Here is a 21,629-nt window from a genome sequence, read left to right as displayed (position 1 = left end):
ACAAAGACAGATCTGACAGGTATGAACTGTCACATTAGGGCCAGTACACTGCTAATGACACGACATACAGCCTGAAATGGGAAAGGAAGGTGAGGGAGAGGGAGGCAGCATGAAGCATGCATGCAAACTGGAGCTCAGGTTTACTGTTATTCCTGCATACAGGGGGGTGAGAAACTCTACTGTTATTTATGCCTTTCCATGAGGGAAAAGCATATTTGCCACCACAAGTGACCAGAAGGACAGAACCCAGAGGGATATGTCTCTCAGCATGGTTGAAAACTCAATTAGTTCTACAGGCTAGGAACTGGCACAAAGTAAAAAGTAAAACCCCAATGTGCCTATTTGAGGCCACCCATACATTTCAGTTTGTGGAACTTCATACAGAAGTACTCCACATGTATGGGAATTGACTCTTTGATGCATGGACAGAAAGAAGTGCTCAGACCACTGCTGTAGCTAAATGGAAGCAATAACCCAGAATACTGACCCAAAAGTTTCTGCAGAAATGAAAACCTCTCATTCCCTCTATCTCTCGCGCTTCCTGTCACAATCCCCCAAAAGGCTTTCCACTCTGTGAACCCCCATAATAAATGTAGTGTAGCAATATTTTAATTTAGATGTTCTAGCAAAATGTCCATTATGCTGAAGACATGAAAAGATTTACCACCCAGCAATATTTATGGCACTAAAAAAAAAAAAGGCAGAAAAGCAAAGCTTGGAGCAAATGTGCTCCCTTGGCTCTGCCATTTCCTCTTTTGGCTTTAATAAGCTCAGTAACACCGAATACTGGCTCTCAAGCCTGTAAGTTGACACTTTACAAACTAATTTCAAAAAGCATCAAGGAACTTTCTGAGAAATTACCCCCATTTTACATCTCTGCTTCACTTTATGCATTTATTTGCCATCTGATGGAATAAGCAATCACTCACAGCTTGGCCTCCAGCCCTGACTCTCAGCCCTAAGCACTAAATCAACAGACAGGAGAGACAGGACTCTTCAGCTTCTTTCATTCCTCTCCTCATCCCATCTCTAACTGCACACTGCTCTAGCTTTATCCTCTCTGTAGATGTTAACATACTGAAGTCATCTTTTATAGCCATGCATGGGATCCATTCATCTCCCCAGTCCACCATTTAGCTTTTATTATGAACAGCAGCAGCAAATACATCTCCGTATATGAGCTATGGAAAGATATAAAAACACTTACAGACCCTCTACATTATCTTCCTTTCCATGAGGCTGAAAATCCTTGTGAAGGCCTCTTGGTCACCTTACAAATCCTTAATCATTATGATCAAGAACTTAATTCTCCTCTTTAGCAACTGGACTAGTTGAAGACAAGGTTTCTGCTCTATGGAATTGCAGTGTCTGTGTATAACTACCTGAACAAGCAGTGTGCTGCCAGTAACCAAGGCTGATTCCTCCCAGGAGAATCACAATTACCCTTTGTCTCTAGATCTGTAGCTCATCTACAGGCCATGACCCACAAGGGGCCAATTTCACCTCGATGAATACCTTAGAGCATGTGTGCATATCACTGAGCGTGAACTAAATATACTCCTAATCAAATAAAAGTGAAATGTTTTCCTTCATACCACTTTGCAGCTAATAGAATAACTTGAAAAGTCAACATATCCTTATCACCTGGAACCTGAAAACCAATTAACTTCTTATTGTTGCTTGAAGAAGTTACTAGTATAACAATGAGAGATTATAACACTACTTATACTTACTTTCATCTTCAAAGCATTTTGCAAACATAGATTAATTAATCTTCCCCAAATGCCTGTGAGGTAGGTAGGTATTATTATTCCTGTATGACACAAGGTAAAAAAGAAAAAAACCACCTCTGGCAGAAGGTTCTGTGCTTAGCTCAAGGCCACAAATTTATCCAGAACATACTGGCACCGTATGCTGCTTACAGAAGTTACCCACTTAAATCAGGCAGACACTGCAGGTGGCCATGTTTCAGCATAGCAAAAAAGGATCTGTCATGATGACAATCAGGACACATCTTGCACTGCAGCCAGGAAGCATAAAACACTAATTCTAATATCTGCCTTGGAGTTTGAGAGACAGCGCTTGCCGTATCACTGAATGGTAATTAATTTGCTCATTGGGAGATCACAAAGTCCCTAATATATTATTTCATGCCTTCATATAAATACCTTGCAAAGCAGACTGATGCAGTTCTACTGAGAAGCACTTGCCTACCCAATAGGCAAAATTTGCTCATCAATAAAGCCCAGGTAGTGGAAAGCCAAAATGTTCTTAGGTATCTATCCTTCCACTGCTTCAGACAGGTACAAGTACTCAGGCCTCAGGTTTAAAAACATGACCATTTAAATCCTTTCATCTTACAGCTGACATTTACAGTGATTAAAAAGATTAAAGATTGTCCTATCCAAATAACTCATTTTGGGCGGCGAGTATTTAAAGCAATAGACTTTGGAGTCATATTAGGATAGGAGTTGCAATTAAGATACCAGTTTCTAAGGTCTTAAAAATGTACCCTTGACAGTATTTAATAACTTATGTAATAAAATAAAATTGTCAAAGCATGTATATCACTGCTTCTGGCCCCTCTTTTCCTGAATGGCGATATTTTTCTAGCACCTAAATCTAATTTTCATGGAATAGCAGTTGAACAACAGCTGAGATATATCCACACAATGTAACATACTGCACATGGCTCCAATTTTTAGCACCCAGGAATGACTGTCCAGCATACTGTGAAGGAAAAGAATTCTTTTTCTTTGCTTATTTGGTACATTTGTCCTTTCTTCCAGCAGCTTCAAGAAGGTATTTAGAGCACTTAATCTAATTTAGGCACTTAAGTATTCCAGAATAGTAAAGGTGTAAAACTATGCATAGGAATGGTTTCTCCAGCAAAACTGAAAGGGATAGAACGCAATTAAATTGATCTTGAGACTTGGCTGACAGTGAAGTGTTCTGACTGATGAATGCAATGAAGTCATTCTCACTGCCATCTAAGAAGACCAAATAACTTTACCCGCAGTCTAAATCATATTTGACTCAAACTTCCAAAAAGTGAAAATCTAACAAAACCTGCACTATCCCCTCGGGTCCTCTAAATAGAAAAAGGTGCCCTACAATTCAGTTTTCCAATTTACACAGTTTGCAAACAGCGCTGTGAGGATTTTGGAAGAAAAGATGAACATGCACAAACCTGCACTAAATTCTGCCACCCGTGCTTGTGGGTCTGCTTCTGTTCCTGTGCAAAATCTCACTGACATGGTACATGGATCCCTCTGTAGGACCACTACACTGTTCTGCAGTTACAAAAGTCTTTGAAATGGAACAGTGACTACCTGATCAGTATTTCATAGCATCCTCTTCCCTTCAACATGTATCCAATGGTGAATAAAACACAGGTTTTGCATGCCTGCATTTTCTTACTAAATTAATACAAAGTTTTTCAGTTATTGTGAGACTAGGTTTGATTCATGATCTTTTTTCAATTATATTAATATTACCAAAGTATTACTTCAATTTTTTTTCCAAATGCAATTTTAAAAGTACTGCTTAATTTCTGTATTTCCACCATCCTTCCCACCCACATTGTAGTCATGCCACACTTTCAAATATTTTTCCATAGCCATCTCCTATGTACTATCACTTTATATCACTTATAGGAAGTGGTATACAATTTCTAAACACAGGAACTTTTCTCTGTAGAACAAAAAAATTCAACTTCATACTGTCAGTTTTTAATTGAGCAGAAGACTTGGGCATAATGCAATACACAATCGTAGAATCAGTCATAGAATGGTTTGGGTTGGAAGGGACCTTAAAAATCATCTGGTTTCAACCCCTCACCAATGGCTCCAGTATAACTATAAGCATTTAGGTTACTGAATTCAATTAGAGAAGTACATTTAAATCAAGTAGAAAAGCACATTTAAATTAGGCTGCTCTGTATAGCTGGATACTTTGAAGTATATGAAAACAGGTGTCATCTCCTTCTCTAACACATATCACACCTTTAAAGTAAAGTCTTTCATGGAGTTTCAGCCATTGTCAAGCATGAGATTAGGTATCTTCTCAAAATAATACAAAATTGAGTGTCTTTTTGGAAACTAAGTAAAAAAGGCTCATGGCTTTCACTTACATGGCTCTCCTCTGAGGTTTATAAACAAAGAGAAAATAAATAACTGATTTAAAAGTTCTCAAAATAGTAGGCTAAATAATCCTCATCGAAAATTTTTAAAACAAAACAGTTTTGCAACAGAAGAAAAAGAAGAGACTGAACTAGGTCTTATCTCTCATGGATGTTAGCTGAAAGCATATTGCCTAGATGTAGTTCCAATTGCCTAAAACAGCTTACTTGCTCTTTTAGTTCTGTCAGCTGCTTTTCAAAAGTAACAAGGTAGTCCCCAATTATATAATAATTTCATGTTTAAATACTTTACAATATGTTTTAGATGTTGAGAATCATAATGACATAATCATTTGAGAATCAAAATGACAATCATATATATTTTTGGGCTCATATTTCTATTTATGTAATTAACCTAAAGCAACAGAAATTCAGCTCATGAGGAAAAATATCATTAGACTGGTAGAGAAAATTGGAGAATCTCCTCTCCACAAGAAAAGATCTCATGGAATAAAGATACCATAAATAAAGCACACCTATCTCCAACAGCAGTATCCCTTTCTGAATTCCTACCACTGGATTTTGGGAAACAGGAAGAACAAAAAACATGTACTGACACAACTAAGGAAGAAGAGACAGCAAAGTTCAGATTGCCTAGCAGAAAGCTTTCCAGGGATTTACCCCAAAATATCAGGCATAAAAAACATACTGACATTCTAAATGCGAGTCAGCAGTGCCCAGCATGGCCAGGAGAGCCAGCCCTGTCCTTCAGCAGGCCCAGCATGGCCAGGCAGGCAAGAGAGGGATTGTCCTGCTCTGCTCAGGCCTGGGGCAGCCTCACCTCCAGGGCTGGGGGCAGTTTGGGTGCCAAAATGTCAGAAAGATGTGAAATGTTGGACAGCATCCAGAGGAGGGCAGTGAGGATGTGGGAGGGCCTTGAGGGGAAGCCGTGTGAGGAGCCCCTGAGGGCACTTGGTCTGTTCAGCTGGAGAAGGGGAAGCTGAGGGGAGACTTCAGTGCACGCCACAGTTCCCTTGTGAGGGAAGAGGGGCAGGCACTGATGTCTTCTCTGTGGTGACCAGTGACAGGACACAAGGGAATGGCCTGAAGCTGTGTCAGGAGTGGTCTAAGCTGGGTATTAGGGAAAGGTTCTTCATCCACACGGTGTTTGGGCACTGGAACAGGCTCCCCAGGGAAGTGGTCACAGCACCAAAGCTGACAGAGCTCCAGAGTGTTTGGACAAGACTCTCAAGCACACAGTGTGACTCCTGGGGTGTCCTCCACAAGGCCAAGAGTTGAACTCAGTTAATCCTGTTAGGTACCTTCCAACTCAGAAGAGTCTATTATTTTATGATTTTAATTCCTCCACATTTGAGAGACTTGAGAATCTTGCATAACTGCTCCAGTAACTTTCCAGCTGACACTGGAAATTTCATATTATTATTTTACACAATAAGGGCAGAAAGTGAAACACCGGTCATGATTAATTTTTAAAATTCATTCCTAATTAAAGGTATTTATTAAAGGTTGCCATTTTTATTTACAGAATAATTTCCTGTTGAATTAGGAGGCTGTCAATTACACTGTCTACAAAGCCCCAAATCTCATACTATTTCTAGGCAGAGAGGAAAAAATAACAGGGAAGTACCTTTTATATATTATTTATAAACCTTTGAAATGACCTTGAAGACCTTTTGCACAAAATACACCCAACGCCAGAAGCTGTAAATTCTCAGTCAAAGATGAGGAACACACTACCTGAAACAAGCCCTTTATTACCTGACCCTATCAAACCTGCAGGTAGTCCCCAAAGGGGCCAAACTGCTCTGCAGTGCAGGAAGACACTAAGCCATACAAAAATAATTGAAAGGACAATGAGGGAAATTAAATGGGCACAGAAGACAGTGCTGAGACCACTGGAAGGTGAAGAGGGTATTATCCATCCTAGACTGCCATTTTAGGCCTACAGACATGGAATTTATTGCATATTGGCTAAGAACCATTAGCTAAATACTGTGCTTTTCTGAAGAGAGTGAAAGGGAATAAAAACAAAGCCCCAGTGTACCATCATATATGACATGCCAGAGCACATAACTTCTTCCAGTTTGTTATTGCTATTTAAAAAAGAATAATATTCTAGTCAGGCAATAGTTTATTAATTCATTAACTAAATGGTGCCTGTTCTGACATAATTTCATACCTAGTACAAGACAGTGTCTACAGTACAGATCTTAAAAAACTTCCTCTTGATTTTACCTCCTTTAAGGTAATGATATCAAGGTGACTAATGACTTAAAAACTAGAAAACAGTGTTAACCTGAATTTTCAACACATCGCAGAAAAAAAAATAAACAGCAGAAAGTAGAGTAGCAGCAAGCCTCAGTAACATGTGCATAAGAGAAATATTTTTATTTCCCTTGCAAACATTAGTAGGCAAAGAAGTCAACACCATCTGCCCAGTTCTAATTTTAATGTAAAGTTATTCTAAATTGAACAGAGAAAAAACACCAATGGAAAAAATTATTTAGATATTCTAAAATTAAAACTAAGGACTGTCTCACCAGGAGTGAGATTTCTAAATCTACTTTTGTTTCCACATAAAATAGGAGATAGCCTTAAACAGAAAACTGAGTCACAGATTCACACAGCTCTTGGCCTAGCTTTATCCTTTTAGATAGCTGGGCTGAAGTACTCTACACATTTCATAACATTTTTCTTCCTCTTTACATTAAGTAGCTTAGTTGTGTAAATGTAGAAGCATCAATTCCAGACACTACAGTTTTGAATCCAAAAGTTCAGCATAAGTGCTGAACCCTAACTGGAGTCATGTTTAATCACACAGAATCCCTGGGATCTAAAGGGGCCTCTTGGGATCATCTTGTTCAAACCCTGTGCTCAAGCACAGTCAGCTACAGTAAGGTGCAAGAGAACCATATTCAGTCAAGTTTTGAGCATCCTGATGGATATTTAGACTTCTCATGTCACTCCAGTCCTGAACTGAACAACTCAACAGTAAGCTTTAGCAACCTATTACCATCTGGTTATATATCAGAGATAACCACTAAAAAAATCATCCAACACACCCAAATGCACAAATTGTGAACTAATTTACCTTTACTACTCACTGAGCAGTGCTCTTTTACTGGCCTTGTAAGCTAAAAGTAAAAGTGCTGAGCTAATCAATTATTTTTATGCTCATCCAGACATACTATGTTTCCCCAAATCTTGGAATAGTCTTCTTGGAACACTTGTATTTATTTATTTTTTTTAATTTTTAAACTATTTACATTTTTAGATTTTTGGGCAACTTATTAATGAGTCAAATAACTGGGGGTCTATTTTTAAATAGTAAGGCCTGAATGCTTCACACTTGACTCTGCAATATAGTCACTGACCCACTGCCCAACACAGGCCATTTCCTTCCTGTGCATCATCTATTATTTATTCCAAAGATGGTACACAATGCTTCCCCATCTTTGTAAAACATTTAGGGAGCTACAAGGGAAGTGTACTACGTGTGTGGAGTATTACCAAAACCGATGGAACTGGTGAAATAACATTCTCTTCCTGCAGCAGGAATGCCTTGGAACTAATGAATGATATACTCTGAATTCAAACATCTTGCCTACCTTGTCTGGTATACTCATCTGCTTCTCTGTGGACCAAATCTTTTACCCGGTTTCCATACAGCAACCTAGAGGAATCATGATCAAAAGCTTTCAAGGTTTCACTGGAGCTGTAAGACTTCTGAGTAGGCACTCTGCACTCCTCATTTTCTGCAGAAGAGTTCGTATAGCGCCGCTCCTTGTCCCGTCTGCTCTTTGTCAGGGAGCAATAAGGCCTACGTTCCTTCACATCCATACTTCATTCCTTCTCTGCGCACATCAGTCCAGCTTATTGGCAAGTCTTCTCTACATTCAGCTTACATTCACCTATAATAAAATTAGAAAGACAACCACTGATGTGTTACAATGATCTCTAATGGCTGTAATTGATCCCTAACTGTCTGGAACAGAAAGAAGGAAAGAAAAAAAGATCTGCTCAGCAGTGGGTCAGAAGCACTTCTGTAAGACTTGCCAGAGCTCCATGCACGAGCTACCCCGATCTAAAACATTAGCAAAAAAATTCCTAATCCCAAAAAAAATCAACACATTATTACTCATTTTTATACAACAGATTAAAGGATCAAAAGCAGAGAGTAATTGGAGCAGAGAACCAACTGGAAAAACAGTAGTTTTTCAGCTTTAGGAATGTGTTAGCTGTCTATCTGCAGGTAAGCTTTTTTTTTCTTTGTCTGAGAAGCCTGCATGCTTAAATGGCAAATCTGGTTTTCTTCTGGTTGTTGGAAACTTGTGGTATTAATGTTTGGGGTTTTATACTTTTTTGCAGACTTTTAGACTTCTATAATTTCTACTGCAATTGCTATTCCCAGAAAATTATTCTCAGAGAACATGTACACATAATTTCACAGCAAGCTACACAAATAACACAGCTTATATACAGGAAGGTTTATCCAAGCCAGTATGTTCTATCCAAGCTATGCTAGAAGGCAAGAAAATATTTGATTTGCAAATGAAAGTCAGAAATAGTTTTTTTCCCCCTCAAGTTTTTAAATAATATTACAGTAATAATCATATTTCTATTACTATTTATTTTGCTTTAATATTTAATTCATGTGTTTTCAAAACAAAACTTCTCAGTTATCAAAACAAGACATCTCAGTTTAATTTCTTGGGTCCTGCAACCTCAACCAAAATATCTACATTTCTGACAGAAAGAAAGACTGGATATTCTGCTTTTGTTTTATCAAGAGAAGTGCTAAAATAAAGTTAAGAATATAATTTTTATCTTTAAGCAGCTGAGAAAGCCTATGCATATCACACAGCAACGCATATCACAAATCAGCAGCAAACTCCATTTGCACTCTTTTCAGCAAAAATAAGGTTGCTTTACAACTCATCATTTATTTAAACACTTAATATCAAACTAATTAGTTGTCACTCCTTAAAATATTTTCAGAGAGTATCAAATTTACTACAGAGCCACAATTCAAGTTTGTGAACAAGAGCCAGTCCTTTATCATTTTGTTTTGCAATTTTCCAAAAAGGTTTTTGCATTTCTTTGCTTCTCTGAAGCTCAGTTTAGACTCAAGAATAAAGTTCCAAAGACTTCCATTTAAGGAAACAATCTACTTTTATATTTTCAAATTTTAAGTGGCTAACTGATATTTTCACAGGATTAAAAAAAAAAGTTTCACAACACAACAGTTTACTAAATTGATGACTGTTTAGTTGCTTGCATGCCCACATAGCACATCTTTCTAGCTTATACGAAACACTCAGATTTTAAAACATTTGATTTACTAATAAACGAAAGTACTTTCCAGGAAAATCAGTTTACTAGAAATATTATAAACTCTGTGTTTTATTAATCTGAAACTGAGCTGTGATGTTTAAAAATCATTATTAACAAATACACACGGGAATTCCTTTGCAGTGCAAAGCCTATCTCCCCTTTCATCTAAGCATGTCAAGACTTTAAAGGGCCACTAATTCCTAGTGTCTCTAAACTGTACCATGGGAAAGCTGACACACTATTCATCATCATGACTGTTCACATCAAAGAAGAAATAATTTTTATTTTTATCCAAGTTTCCAAAATCCTTTATAATGTTAAAAAGAAAAACCAACAAAAAACCCCAAAACAATAACAAAAAAGCACAACAAAAGCCAAACCAACAACCCAAACTCTTATTTCCACAGTACATTATTACTATAGCAAGTTAAAATTCTCCAAGATTTAATCTGTGGTGTAGCATGAAGAAGTACTGATCTGCTTCCCACAGAAGTCAATGAATTCAATAAAATTTCAAAAAGCAGATCTCTGGGTTATCTATTGCTTTTGCAGGCAAAGAATAAAAAGGTTAAAAAAAATACAAGCTGTTTAACAGCACCACTTTATGGAGACACTTCACCAGTGATTATCCTGCCAGAATTATGAAGACTACTGGATTATTTGTGAACATTTTTTAAAAAAAGAAAAAAAACCAAAAACCACAAACAAAACAAGCAACAAAACAAACAATAAAACAAACCTTTCCAGTTTTAAGAACATGGTCTTTTTTAATCTAGCATTATACAAATCACCTGTTTACTTTCAGTAGCCTTTAACTTTAAAAATTAATAGTATCTCTCAGCAAGTCTTAGGAAACAACATCCTCAGGCTTGTGTCTGAATTTATTTCATGAGTGAATTAATACACATATCTAATAGAAGACAGAATAAAAGCTATCTTAAAGAACTGTCTACAAATAAGTGTTCTTTACTGTGATCAGACAACAAGCAGAAAGGGAGAGCACAAACATATTTGCAGAACACAGCAACAAATATCAGAATTAATGTTTAAGTAGGGTAAGTCAGCAGTGACAAGCCAAACAAAAGGAGACCTGCAGAGAGCTTTACAATATCTTTACTTGAATCATTGATACATTGTGAATCACCCCTTCCTCTTCCCTACAAAATACTTCTCAATGAGAAGAAATGAGAGAAATATTTTCAATTATTGAGAAAATTATTTTAATAAAAAACCAAACTGTCATTTACTGCATCTACTCAGTCCCTTTCTCTGAAAGATCACTACTAAAATACTAACAATATTTCCCATTCACATCTTCACAGATTCAAATGAACCACTGCTGCACAGATTTGATCATATTTCCTTTTTGTCTTTTCTTCTGTTTCCTACAACATTAAAGCTGCATCTCGGGGTCTTGGCGGGGATAGACAAATGCACAGCAACTAATTTACAAAATCAGATTAAAATCTTAAACCAAGGAGAATACATTTATTTTGAGATGTATTATGAAACACTTGCTTTCATCTGCAAAGAATTTTTGCCCATATGTCAATATTTATGGTCTATCAGGTTGCTTCACCCCAACTAAATGAAGTCATTTACACAGAGCAATATTTACAAAGCTATTGAACTACTAACACACTCACAAAAGGATGTCAGTTCAGCTCTGCTATACACTGCTGCATGTGTTATATTGCAATGCTAACCTGAAACAGTCTGCATGGACTGCAGAAAATAAAAATAAAATTTCACTGGTGCATGCCACTACTTCAAGTTTCTGTGCAATACTTTTGAAAGTATAAAAACTGAGGATGCTCATTTGTGTCACTGAGCATTGGGATCTCCCATGACCTCTGCAGTGATCTCTGCAGTGCTGGGGGCTCCTGGCTGAATTCCACAGGAGGGTGTTCACTGATCACCAGGCCGACATGTCAGCTCTCATACAGTCACGCTCAGCCCACTTCTCCATCGGCTCAGCTGACTGCGCACTCAGAATCTACTTTCTCAGTCTCACTCCAAATTTTAAAAACAGCTTGAAATCATAAAGAGGAGATGCCCATTTTAAAAATAATACCTACATATTTATTTCAACTTATTTTAGAAGGAGAGAAGAAGCAGAGAAGCAGTTCTTGTTGTTATCAGGTCATTGGGATCAAAGACCTCATTCCCTTATGAGTCAGGCTACTTTGTAGACCTCTGCCCTCATTAACACTTTTAGCACAATATTTAATTACCAAGTCTAATAAGTTATGAGCAATTAATAATTAAAACAAATAAACAATCCAAATCCCTTCTTTTACTCTAAGTGCTGTAGAGACACCAAGTGCAAACACCAAAACTGAGCACAAGGCATGTTCACACATAAGTGTCTAAGCTACCACAGCAGCTTCAGTGACTGATGTCTCACATAGACAAAGTTGACTACTGGTGTAGTTTACACTGCATTTAAAATTTACCAGGACAGCCTTTCATCAGTTTCTCCTAGTCATCTACAGCAACATGAAATAAAATAGACGTAGTGAAAAACAAAAACAAAACAAAACAAAAAAAACAAACAAAAAACCAACAAAAACCAAATCACAGTTACTTAGCTTTTTTCAATAAAACCACTTGGTACTGAAGTTCTACACTGCAACACAGAAAAGCAATATTTAAATTGGTAAGATGCAAAAAAGGCATTAAGATCATGCTACAGAGTTATCCAAAACACGCAGGTACAACTTTAGCATGCCTGCAGGCATGTAAAATGTTTCAGAAAATGACTGCATTTCATTCAACACCTTGAACTCGGAGTTCCTCAAAGGGTTGTTGCAGTTTGGCAGCAGAATGGCAATCATGCCCAAGTTAGACAGTGCTCCCTCCTCATCTCTCACGTGGAGAAACTTCTCCCAGCATTAAACATGATTCAATGAACTTCAATGTACCTAAGAATTCTAAATATACCTCAGTATTTCATGTCCTTTGATATCTAAGAATCTACAGAAGCATGGAAGTGTAAACAGGTAAGAAATAAAATATATTTGTTACTGATCTGACAAGATAATTGTACAGAAAAGATTATGTCACTGCTTAGGTTCATTTATGGATCTACTATAGTCCCTTTCAACATCTACATCCATTTTAGACATTTCTAAACATACAAAGCAAAACTGAAATTAATTCTAAGAATAATAAGAGTCAATAATATGTACAGAGCTGAAATAGAAAATATTCAAAGAAAGGAAAGATAAAACTTGTACATTTGTCTGTAACAGGAGAACAGTAAGAGAGTTTGAAATACAAGGAAGCACAAACTCTCCTCTTCAGTCTCAAAGAGAAGCAGCAGCAAGGAAAGCAGCACGATTTCCCTTCTTCCCTCCCCGAGGCCAGCAAAACTGAGATAGGGAAGGAACTTACATATTACATATCACAAACTTCCCTCCCAACATCTCAATCTAAAAACTTAGACATTCCAAAGAATCATAGTATTCCTAGCTGCAGAGACCTACATTATTAGTGAATTACTGTTATTTTTGTTATTAATTACCATTATTACAAGTCATTGATCCTTCCACAGTGACTCCTAGGTGAAAGCACAGCCTGAACACTTGCTGAGATGGGGACCAAATCTGCTTTCATGGTTCTACATAAACACAAGCAGTACAGGAACCCTAAGATTTCTGGGAGAAGAAGCAGGCTTGAGCTTCTGTCTGGAATAAGAGCAGAGGATTTTACAGGCTGCAAGCTAAGACAGTGCCTATTCTCAGCATTGACAACAGTTGCTGAAAATAGCATCTAAGTAGTGCTGTTCAACAGATACATGTCTGCAAGTGCCATTACTTTCATTAAATAATAATTTCCTTTGTACCTGTAATTGTTGACCAGGTGAAATGACTGTAAATACTGCATTAGTTACAAATTGCAGTAGATATAGTATTTCACAGCCTTTTAACAGCAGAAGAACAAAGCAAAATTCAACTGATACATGTTAACAGGTAGATTAAAAAGCTTAGGTACAATATGCAAAAATTAAGAAAATCTCTGTCTACAAAAAGAAAACCTTCACAATTCGCACAACTAATCACCCATAAAACCTATTACAAACAAATACTAAGAAAAACTCAAAAAGCATAAAAGAGTGATGAAATTTCCACTTCAATGGCTGATAAAGTGAGATATGTCAGAAATCAACTGAGCTGGAAAAATGACACTTTGAAGAGGTGCTTAGGATGATCTGTAGCCATGGTGTGCCATTATTCAAACTGATGACTCTTAATACATGGACATTTCAGGTCATCATACCTAGAAACTCACTTAATATAAAAAGTCTGTCTCCTAGCATAGAAACTAGAGAGAATGTATCCCAAGTCAGCCTTCCTAAGGGGGAGTGAAAAACAGACGGCCTGTCAGACAGTTCACAAACTACAATTTAAAAGAAGCCTCCTGAAGTCACTAACTAACCCTACATTTTAGAATCAAATTAAAAACAAACAAAAATTCCCAACAAAAAAACCCTAACAAAAACATGCATGCAAAAAAAGAGTAGCAAGTAAGACAAGCAAAAACTATTTTGTATTTTTCTGCATCAGAGGAACAGAACACTCATATCTACTACCACAACAGGATGTAATGTTAATATAAGTTACTTTACACAGTCTATCTAAAAATCTTAACTACATTAGAGACAGAATAAACAACAAATAAAGGTACTCTGTACTCATTACAGAAGTTTCTTGCAATAAGAGTCAGCAAAATCAAGAAGATAAAAAGAGTTCTGCAGCATCCTGGTTAGTCACAGACATTGATGATTATATAACAAATATTGGTGCCATTACTTAAAATTTAAATCCTTGGGAGTTGAGGGAAAGAGGGAAAGAACACCTCATACTTTCCCTCATATGGGCAGAAAGACATAATGTAATTATGGGAGTCAAGGGAGCACATCTCAGGATTGCATTTTCCTGGGAGGGTATGAGGACATACAGCAGCATTTGAGACGGAGCTACAGCTATTTCTGCATGCCAGGAGCCCCTCCACAGCCAGGCTACAAACCTTAAGACAAAACTGAAAATCACCCCAAGCTGGCCACACAGATGCAGTCTGGCGCTGTGCTGGTTGTTAAGTCACCCAGCAGAAAAGCCAGAGCTTGCAAGGAGAGAGGGCTGAGACACTGCACCAACTGGAACAGACTCTTCAGAGGAACTCAGGCCAGGGTGACACTGACAGCTCCTCCTTTGGAGGAACTGTCATGAACCCTGATCTTGAGGAGAAGCATCTACCTCTAATTTGGGGAATTTGTATAAAAAGTGTTTTATCTCAAGGGCTGAAAGAGCTATGTGAGAAAGGGAAAATGAAGACCAAAAGACTCTAATAATACAGTGTGCTCCTTTAGTAAAAAGGAGGGTGAGCACATGTGATGAAAACACAGAGGGAAAGGAAGTTAAGAGAGCAGAAACACCGCAGTATAAAGAAAAAGTGAATAACAAAACAAGCTCAAGACACAAAGAAGAGAGAGAAGCCCTCAGTAGTCCTCATCAGGGCACCACTGGGGAAGACAAGTGACACAGCAAACCTAGCAAGAGAAAAGAGTTTAAGAGAAAAAACAAGTGGAGGAAGAGAACAAAGAAAACTTCAGAAGGGAAGAACTTTGTGACTCATTTACTTCAGCACAAAGTATTGAACTCGTAGAGTCAGCACAGGGCAATTCATTACTCAGCAGCAACTAAAAAGGCCCAAGTACTTCCCTCTACTCCTTTAAACTAGAAATTCATCCTTTATGCCATCATCTCCATCCCTTCTCATCTTTTACACTCTTCTTCCATCACTATGTTTTTACTCAAGCTATCTTAATCGTTTCCTAATATACGCAAGCATAATTCCTTTTTGAATCATGTCTCCCGAATCTACTTCTGCACCTGCTCAGAGCTCTTCCACAGAGTCCTCTTTTGTTGTGGAACAAATATACAGAAACCTAGAGATTTTGTAAAACTAAAACAAGAGGGACAGAGAATCTGACACAAGAACAACATATAACAAACCATGAACATCAGCAAAGGTGCTGCAGTCCCTGTGTCCCCAAGCAGGGAGCACAGCACAGTCATTTCTGTATTTCTGTATGGAGAACAAAGCTATCAGTATGTCAGCTTCACTACCTGGAGAGGCTGTCGATCATTCAAGTCCCCCTTCAACAACTCAGAGTTAATTTCAAACAATTTGACAGTAGTGAGGTTTCAAAAACAATACATCTCTCAAGTCACTATAAGGGAAATGAAGTATATTACATGTGACATGCAAGAGCTGGGCATACAGTCACAAGGCTGAGCTGAAAATATTACTGTGAAGGTGTCTGGAAATGAAAGGAGAACCTGAGGAAACTGTAACAAGGACATCATTGCAGACATCTGGGAGAGGGAAGAAAGAAAATAGCCAAGTGTAGGTGCTGAAGCTATTGCTTTGGTTGCATGACATAGGATACACAGGCAGCATCAGCCTTGGTTTCCAAATACAGCTTCTCATAGTGAAAACTGAAATTCTACATAAACAGGAGTCATTCACAAGATTTTCCTTTCCCTTATGGTCTGACAGGTAACCAGATTTTTCAGTTCCAGTGTCATCATAATGAGGATACTGTTGCAGCCTGGTAACCTGGAGAATTATTTAGTGACGACTCATCTCTATAAAGAATGACTTAGTAAGATTTTTAAGGCATACTGACAACTGTTTTAATGCTCAAGAACTCTGTTTTATTCAAAGTTATCCCCTTGCCCAGCTGGTTGACCTTCTCAAACAGCAACAAATCAAAACCACAGAGATACAAACAAGAAAATTCCAAAACATAATGAAGAATCCCCACAGAAATGAGTACTCTATATTCATACTGTCACAACATTCACTCCTAATAAAGCAGTGTAAAATATTATTTACTAATGCCACCATAAGATGTAGTAAAGCACTGCTTAACTTGATTATGTTCACATTAGCAATCCCTACTACTCTATTTAACTATCCTATCTATTCAGATGGTATCAGCTGTCATGTGTTCCTCTGTACTCCCCAGGTTCCTGCTTCCCCCTCTGCACAAGCTGTGTCCTCTTGTCACAACCTCTAATTGTCTCTTCTTCAGCACTATCCAACATCAGCAGACAGTAAAGGCTGGAGGTTGTTTGCCCTGCTGGATCACTTCCTTTCTGTAATCCCTGTTCTGACTCCTTCAAAGCATCCCTTTCATTGCATCAGATTTTTAGCCTTACCTTAAAGGTCATAGAAAAACTTTTTGTCCTGTAATTATCCGATTCCACTCTTACCTCCCAGGTTTTGTCTCCAGTTTCAACAGAACTAAGACTCTGATTAGGGCAAACAAAAGGATAACGCAGTTTTAAAATAAATTCTTTGGCTAACTATGTAAGACACAAAATTTCCCACAGTAATTAGCAATTGTGTTCAAAGGAGCACATTGCTCTCTGGAAGTGCCCACACAGCCTCCTCTGCCATGACCCTACCTGGCTACCAACCAAGACCCTCCCTTGTAATACTTAAAGAACAATTAACCCTTAATAATTCAAAGCCTTCTTCAGGAAGCTGGGGAAGTAGGAGAAAGGCTGCCTTCCTCCTTCCCTGGTGTGTTACCTACAGTAGGGCACCTGGCTGTGCTTCCAATGCTGCCAAATTTCAACCATGGACATGAAGCTGACCTGCTGCTGGAGAGCCCAGGGACAGCACCTGCACTCACATGTCATAGAACCAAGTCTCAACTTTAAAATATGCTTCACTGCCAAATGATTCCAGTTTTGCAAAACAAGCACAGGCTTCTGCAGGGAGTATTGAGCACTTTCATATTATGCTTCTTTAAATTCTTTAAATTACCACTTCAGATAATACTCAGAATATCTTAGTACAAGCATTGATTAAAAGTCCTACTAATTAACGTAACAATCCACTTCAGCAACAGATCTGAAGGTGACCTTTAAAGAACGGGCTATTTCTATTATTAACAACATAAATGAAAATTTGGTCTCCAAACACATGCACAATTAACTGTAACTGAATAATGAAAATATTTCCCAATTATCAACTAAGTCCTTTTAGATCCAATAGGAGTTTGTAGAGCAGTTCCACAGGTCAGTCACACCAGAACAAAACAATATGTAGTTGCATTTCTTATCAAGCAAGTTTAGCAAGCACAGGTGCAAGACAAAGCCAGGAATACTGGAGGCTTCCACTCATTTACAGGACACAGAAGACATAAGCAGAAGAAGGAAGAGAATCGTTCCTATGGTGACAGTCAAGATGCCTCAGACAAGTCCATATGGGTGGATGAGCAGGTAGTTTAATTTCTATCCTGTTTCAAATATTTATAATTCCTTTTTAATATGAAACACAAAATGGATCATCCATCTTTCCACGGCCTTACACTTAATATGAAATGACTTGTGATTTTCTTATTCTGTATTTAAGGGCAAAAACATCAGTTCCAGTATAGGCACTTCCAAGCATTAACTTTTTGCTGTATTGTCTAGATACTGGAGATAGTTTTCTGGAAACAGAAAGAGGGCATGAGACAAGATAGGGTCTAGAAACTTTCTTGATTGACACAATGCAGCAGAGGGGCTCATGTCACTCCAAAGGTGAAGAACTCTAGAATAGTAGGAAATTCAAGGTGAAGTTCTTTAACTACATTAACTCTGTTCAGAAGAATTTAGAAAACTTTTACCAAAAAAAAAAAAAAAAAAAAGGGATCCTGAGGGGTGGTCCAGGACTGAAGAAATGCAGGTATTAGAAAAGAAGGAAACACCTTACACCTGCACCTGAACTTAATGGCATCAAAATCTTGTCTCTGTATTTGCACAGCTCATGTGCAACATGCTTAAAATGGCAGTACTGAGAGATCTGGTCTGTCCTGAAAGATTCTGGCAGCACAGTTGAATTTACTAGAAGTCATAGCTTAAGCTAGCAAAATCTATTGTGCAGATGCAGCAATGCTGACAGAAGAGTGCACTTTTAAAACCACTGATGTAGATAAGCTCTGAGACTGGAGCCGTTCTGATTAATATCATAGGCTCTTAACGCACCCAGGTGAAAGGATGAGCACACCCAGCAGGGTGAATGAAGGGGTTCAGACTGCTCAGCTATCATTTCTGGACATATTCATCTTCTGGGGAGGGTTCATTCAGCTGGGAACAATGAATGTGCTCCTCCACACCTTCGATTCATACCCGGGCTGCCTGCTAGTGCTGCACAGAGCTGCTGGGTAGGATTAGTAACATAATTTTTGTGTTGAAGTTAATTGAGACTTCCAAGAAGCAGGCTTCAGAAACAAAAATATTTAACAGAGGTTCTTTGCTGGTACTGGGAGAGTTTATCTTTCATATGGGAGAACAGGAGAAATAAAGGAAATCTTAATATTCCTCTTAGTCAGTTGGGGCCTCCAAATAACTGGATAGAAGTATATGTAATCAAAGAATTCTTACATACAATCAGCAAGCAGTGCAAACAAAACCCAGAAAAAAAGACTACAGCTGTAACTGAGAAAGACAGACTTGTACAGAGAGTTTGAAATATACTGACGGAGAGTAGAGCAAAGAAGGTAAAAGAGAGATTGGAAAGTTAAGAGATAGTTTATAGCTCTGTGGAATGATTAGGTATCTGGATACCTATCAGATTTTATGCCATTTGTAGCTCTTACTTAATGTTTAGAAAGCTTAATTGAACATTACAAAGTTGGTGAAATGTGTATGTGCACATACATGCACATATAAAAATAGATGTTTAACATATATGAATAAAAACCACCAATGAAAGACATGCTATGGGAAAGTATTAGTAGTAGTAGTCTTCTCCTAAATCTAAAGCAACAAAGCCCACTGTGTAGCTAACCTAGTTCAAGACAGCTTGGGAAATGTACATATCTAACTTAACTCCCCCGTGCTTTCAGCAACCTTATATTCAAACCACCAAGGTGCTGATAAATTCTCTTCACGAACTTATGGTAAAAGTGACCAAATCAAGAGCCCCAGGGAGCATCGGAGGGACAAGGCAGGAATGTTCTTATACCTGTTTAAGTTTTTCAGCAGTTACTCTTCTGTCTCTCCTGAAGAATAACAGGAGATCCTCACCATCAAAAAAAAACATGCATAGAAGTTTTTAAATATAGGTTACAAAGCCTATAAATGTGCAAAATATCATAGATGAAAAAAATTCTATGCTGGTTTTGGACTTTGAAGCTAGAAAAACATAAAATTAATTGCCTCCAAATTCCTTTTATCTATTTAATCAACCAAAATAAATTTTTTTATGGGAACAAAACCAGCATCACTAAAACTAAAAAGAGTGAAATGTTGATAATTTGTATTGCTTTGTGTTTCCTTACCTGTTATTCCCTCAGGGCTATGCTCCTCATGTTCCTCCACACCTAAGGGATAGAAGCTTTTGGCAAAGGTGCCAGATTTATCAGGGGCTGCTGCCTGAGAAATACTGTCTATCAGCAAGTCAAAAACATTGCTGTGACTCTGCATCTTCCATGTCCTGTTTAAAGTATTTATTTACTTTCACAAAAACATGGCATGATCAGCAAAACCACTAAGGGCTGGTATATGGCTCTGATTTAAGAGCACTGACTGTCCTGCAGAATTGTTAAATTGGAGATTGTGCCACAGTGACTCAGTAACAGCTACAAAATAAGGAACTAATGAGGCAGCACCTTACCTCACCAGGATATCAATCCTGAATGCTTGCACAGACCAGCTCAACCCGTGCCATGCTTGGGACAGGACACAATGCAGTTTCCTTAGAAAGCAGTCTGTCAGTCTCAATTTCTGAATTCAATTGAATTTCTGAATGCCTTATCCATAAATCATGAAGCAGTTTCGCTTCGTGAAACGAGACATAGTTCAGAGTCACAAAGCTAACATTTGCCAGAATCCTGGTGATAAAATTCTAGAATCTGGGTCTTCATGCAACCAGAGGGAAAAAAAGGCTTGGGAGTCTTTTGAGAGAGTCTGTGTTCTCCCTATGGACTGAAGAAGAGACAAACTGGATCTGGCAGATGCTTACAAGAAATTAAGGCTAAAATTTATTTAAAATAAAAGAAATTAAATAAAGAAGAAAAGCCGTTCTTTTTAAAAAGCAAAATGAGGAACAATAGCTACTATAATGGCCATCCCTTCCCTTCTCTCCCCCTTGCAGATGCTCTCATTCAAACACTCATCCAACCCTGGATCCTGGTGCTCGGCGCTGCAGCCTAACGGGCCTGAGCATCCCTGGGACAATCCCAGCCCTCCCCTGCTGATGCTGGGCCTGGTGACACACAGGATGGTTCTGAGGCTGGGGGAGCAACAAAGCAATAAGTAAGGATCTGATAGAGTTTGGAGAAAACAGGCAGTACAGCATTAGCTTATTGCTTGTATCTTCTTTGCTTTAGCATTAAAAAAAAAAAAGACCTCCTTAGCCAGATTTTATTAAGTTTCTGACCTGCAGCTATGACTTCAGTCAGTCTGTTTTGAGTGCATTTGGTAGTGTTGACCGACACAGTTCTCTCAGACAGAAAATACAAGACAGATGCTCATGATTTCAGAAAGCTTTAATCTAATTTTATTTCTATATATGAAGTAGAATAATAAATAGGATTCTAGTCAATGCTGGTGAAAGGCCAGAGGCTTTGCACTGACTGGACAGCACAGAGTCTCAAGAGCTGTCTGGGCTTGTCTTCACCTGTCTGGTTTTAGCAGGTGCCAGGTGGTGGAGCAATTATTGCCTGGCCTGACCCCTAAAACACAGAGGGAACGTCTGACACCCTGTAGTAGTCACTGGGTAACAGGAAGAACCCTTTGTGTCACCTGAGGCTGGGGAAGGCTTTGAAGCAAACCTTAAAACCCAGGCTGGGGCCTGATGCAAATAAAGCAGGGTACAATAAAGCATATAAAAGCGGCCCTAAGAGGACCAACATCAAGTGAGATGCCAGACCCACTGTGAGTGCTGTGCTCTCTGCAGTGGAAGGCACAGAATGCCGCTGACATCAGGCAAGCACCTCCCCACCTGCCAGTTTATTTCCACCCTCACAACCCAGAGGAACAATTAACACCAAAAATGGCAGGCACTCAGAAGTTCTGTTTAACACTCTTAAGTGTTAATTATTACAGATATTTAAATGTTTTTATACATTCTGTGGAGTGTAACAATG

At 38.3% G+C, this 21,629-nt stretch overlaps 1 protein-coding gene across 34 annotated transcripts in view; it reads right to left on the bottom strand.

Annotated features, from left to right (window-relative positions):
* Window positions 1-21,629, bottom strand: part of TENM3 (teneurin transmembrane protein 3) — a 1,287,129-nt gene that overhangs the window by 305,501 nt on the left and 959,999 nt on the right. For all 34 annotated transcript variants that reach the window (XM_074541312.1, XM_074541314.1, XM_074541319.1 and 31 more), the window contains one exon: window positions 7,750-8,052. In XM_074541312.1, coding sequence (XP_074397413.1) covers window positions 7,750-7,981 — 232 coding nt within the window. In that variant the 5' untranslated portion in view covers window positions 7,982-8,052. The remainder of the gene's footprint in view (window positions 1-7,749; window positions 8,053-21,629) is intronic.

This window comes from Zonotrichia albicollis, chromosome 5, assembly GCF_047830755.1.
Source record: "Zonotrichia albicollis isolate bZonAlb1 chromosome 5, bZonAlb1.hap1, whole genome shotgun sequence".
NCBI lineage: Eukaryota > Metazoa > Chordata > Aves > Passeriformes > Passerellidae > Zonotrichia > Zonotrichia albicollis.
Note: the sequence above shows the minus strand (reverse complement) of the source record. Positions and strands in the feature narration are given on the sequence as shown.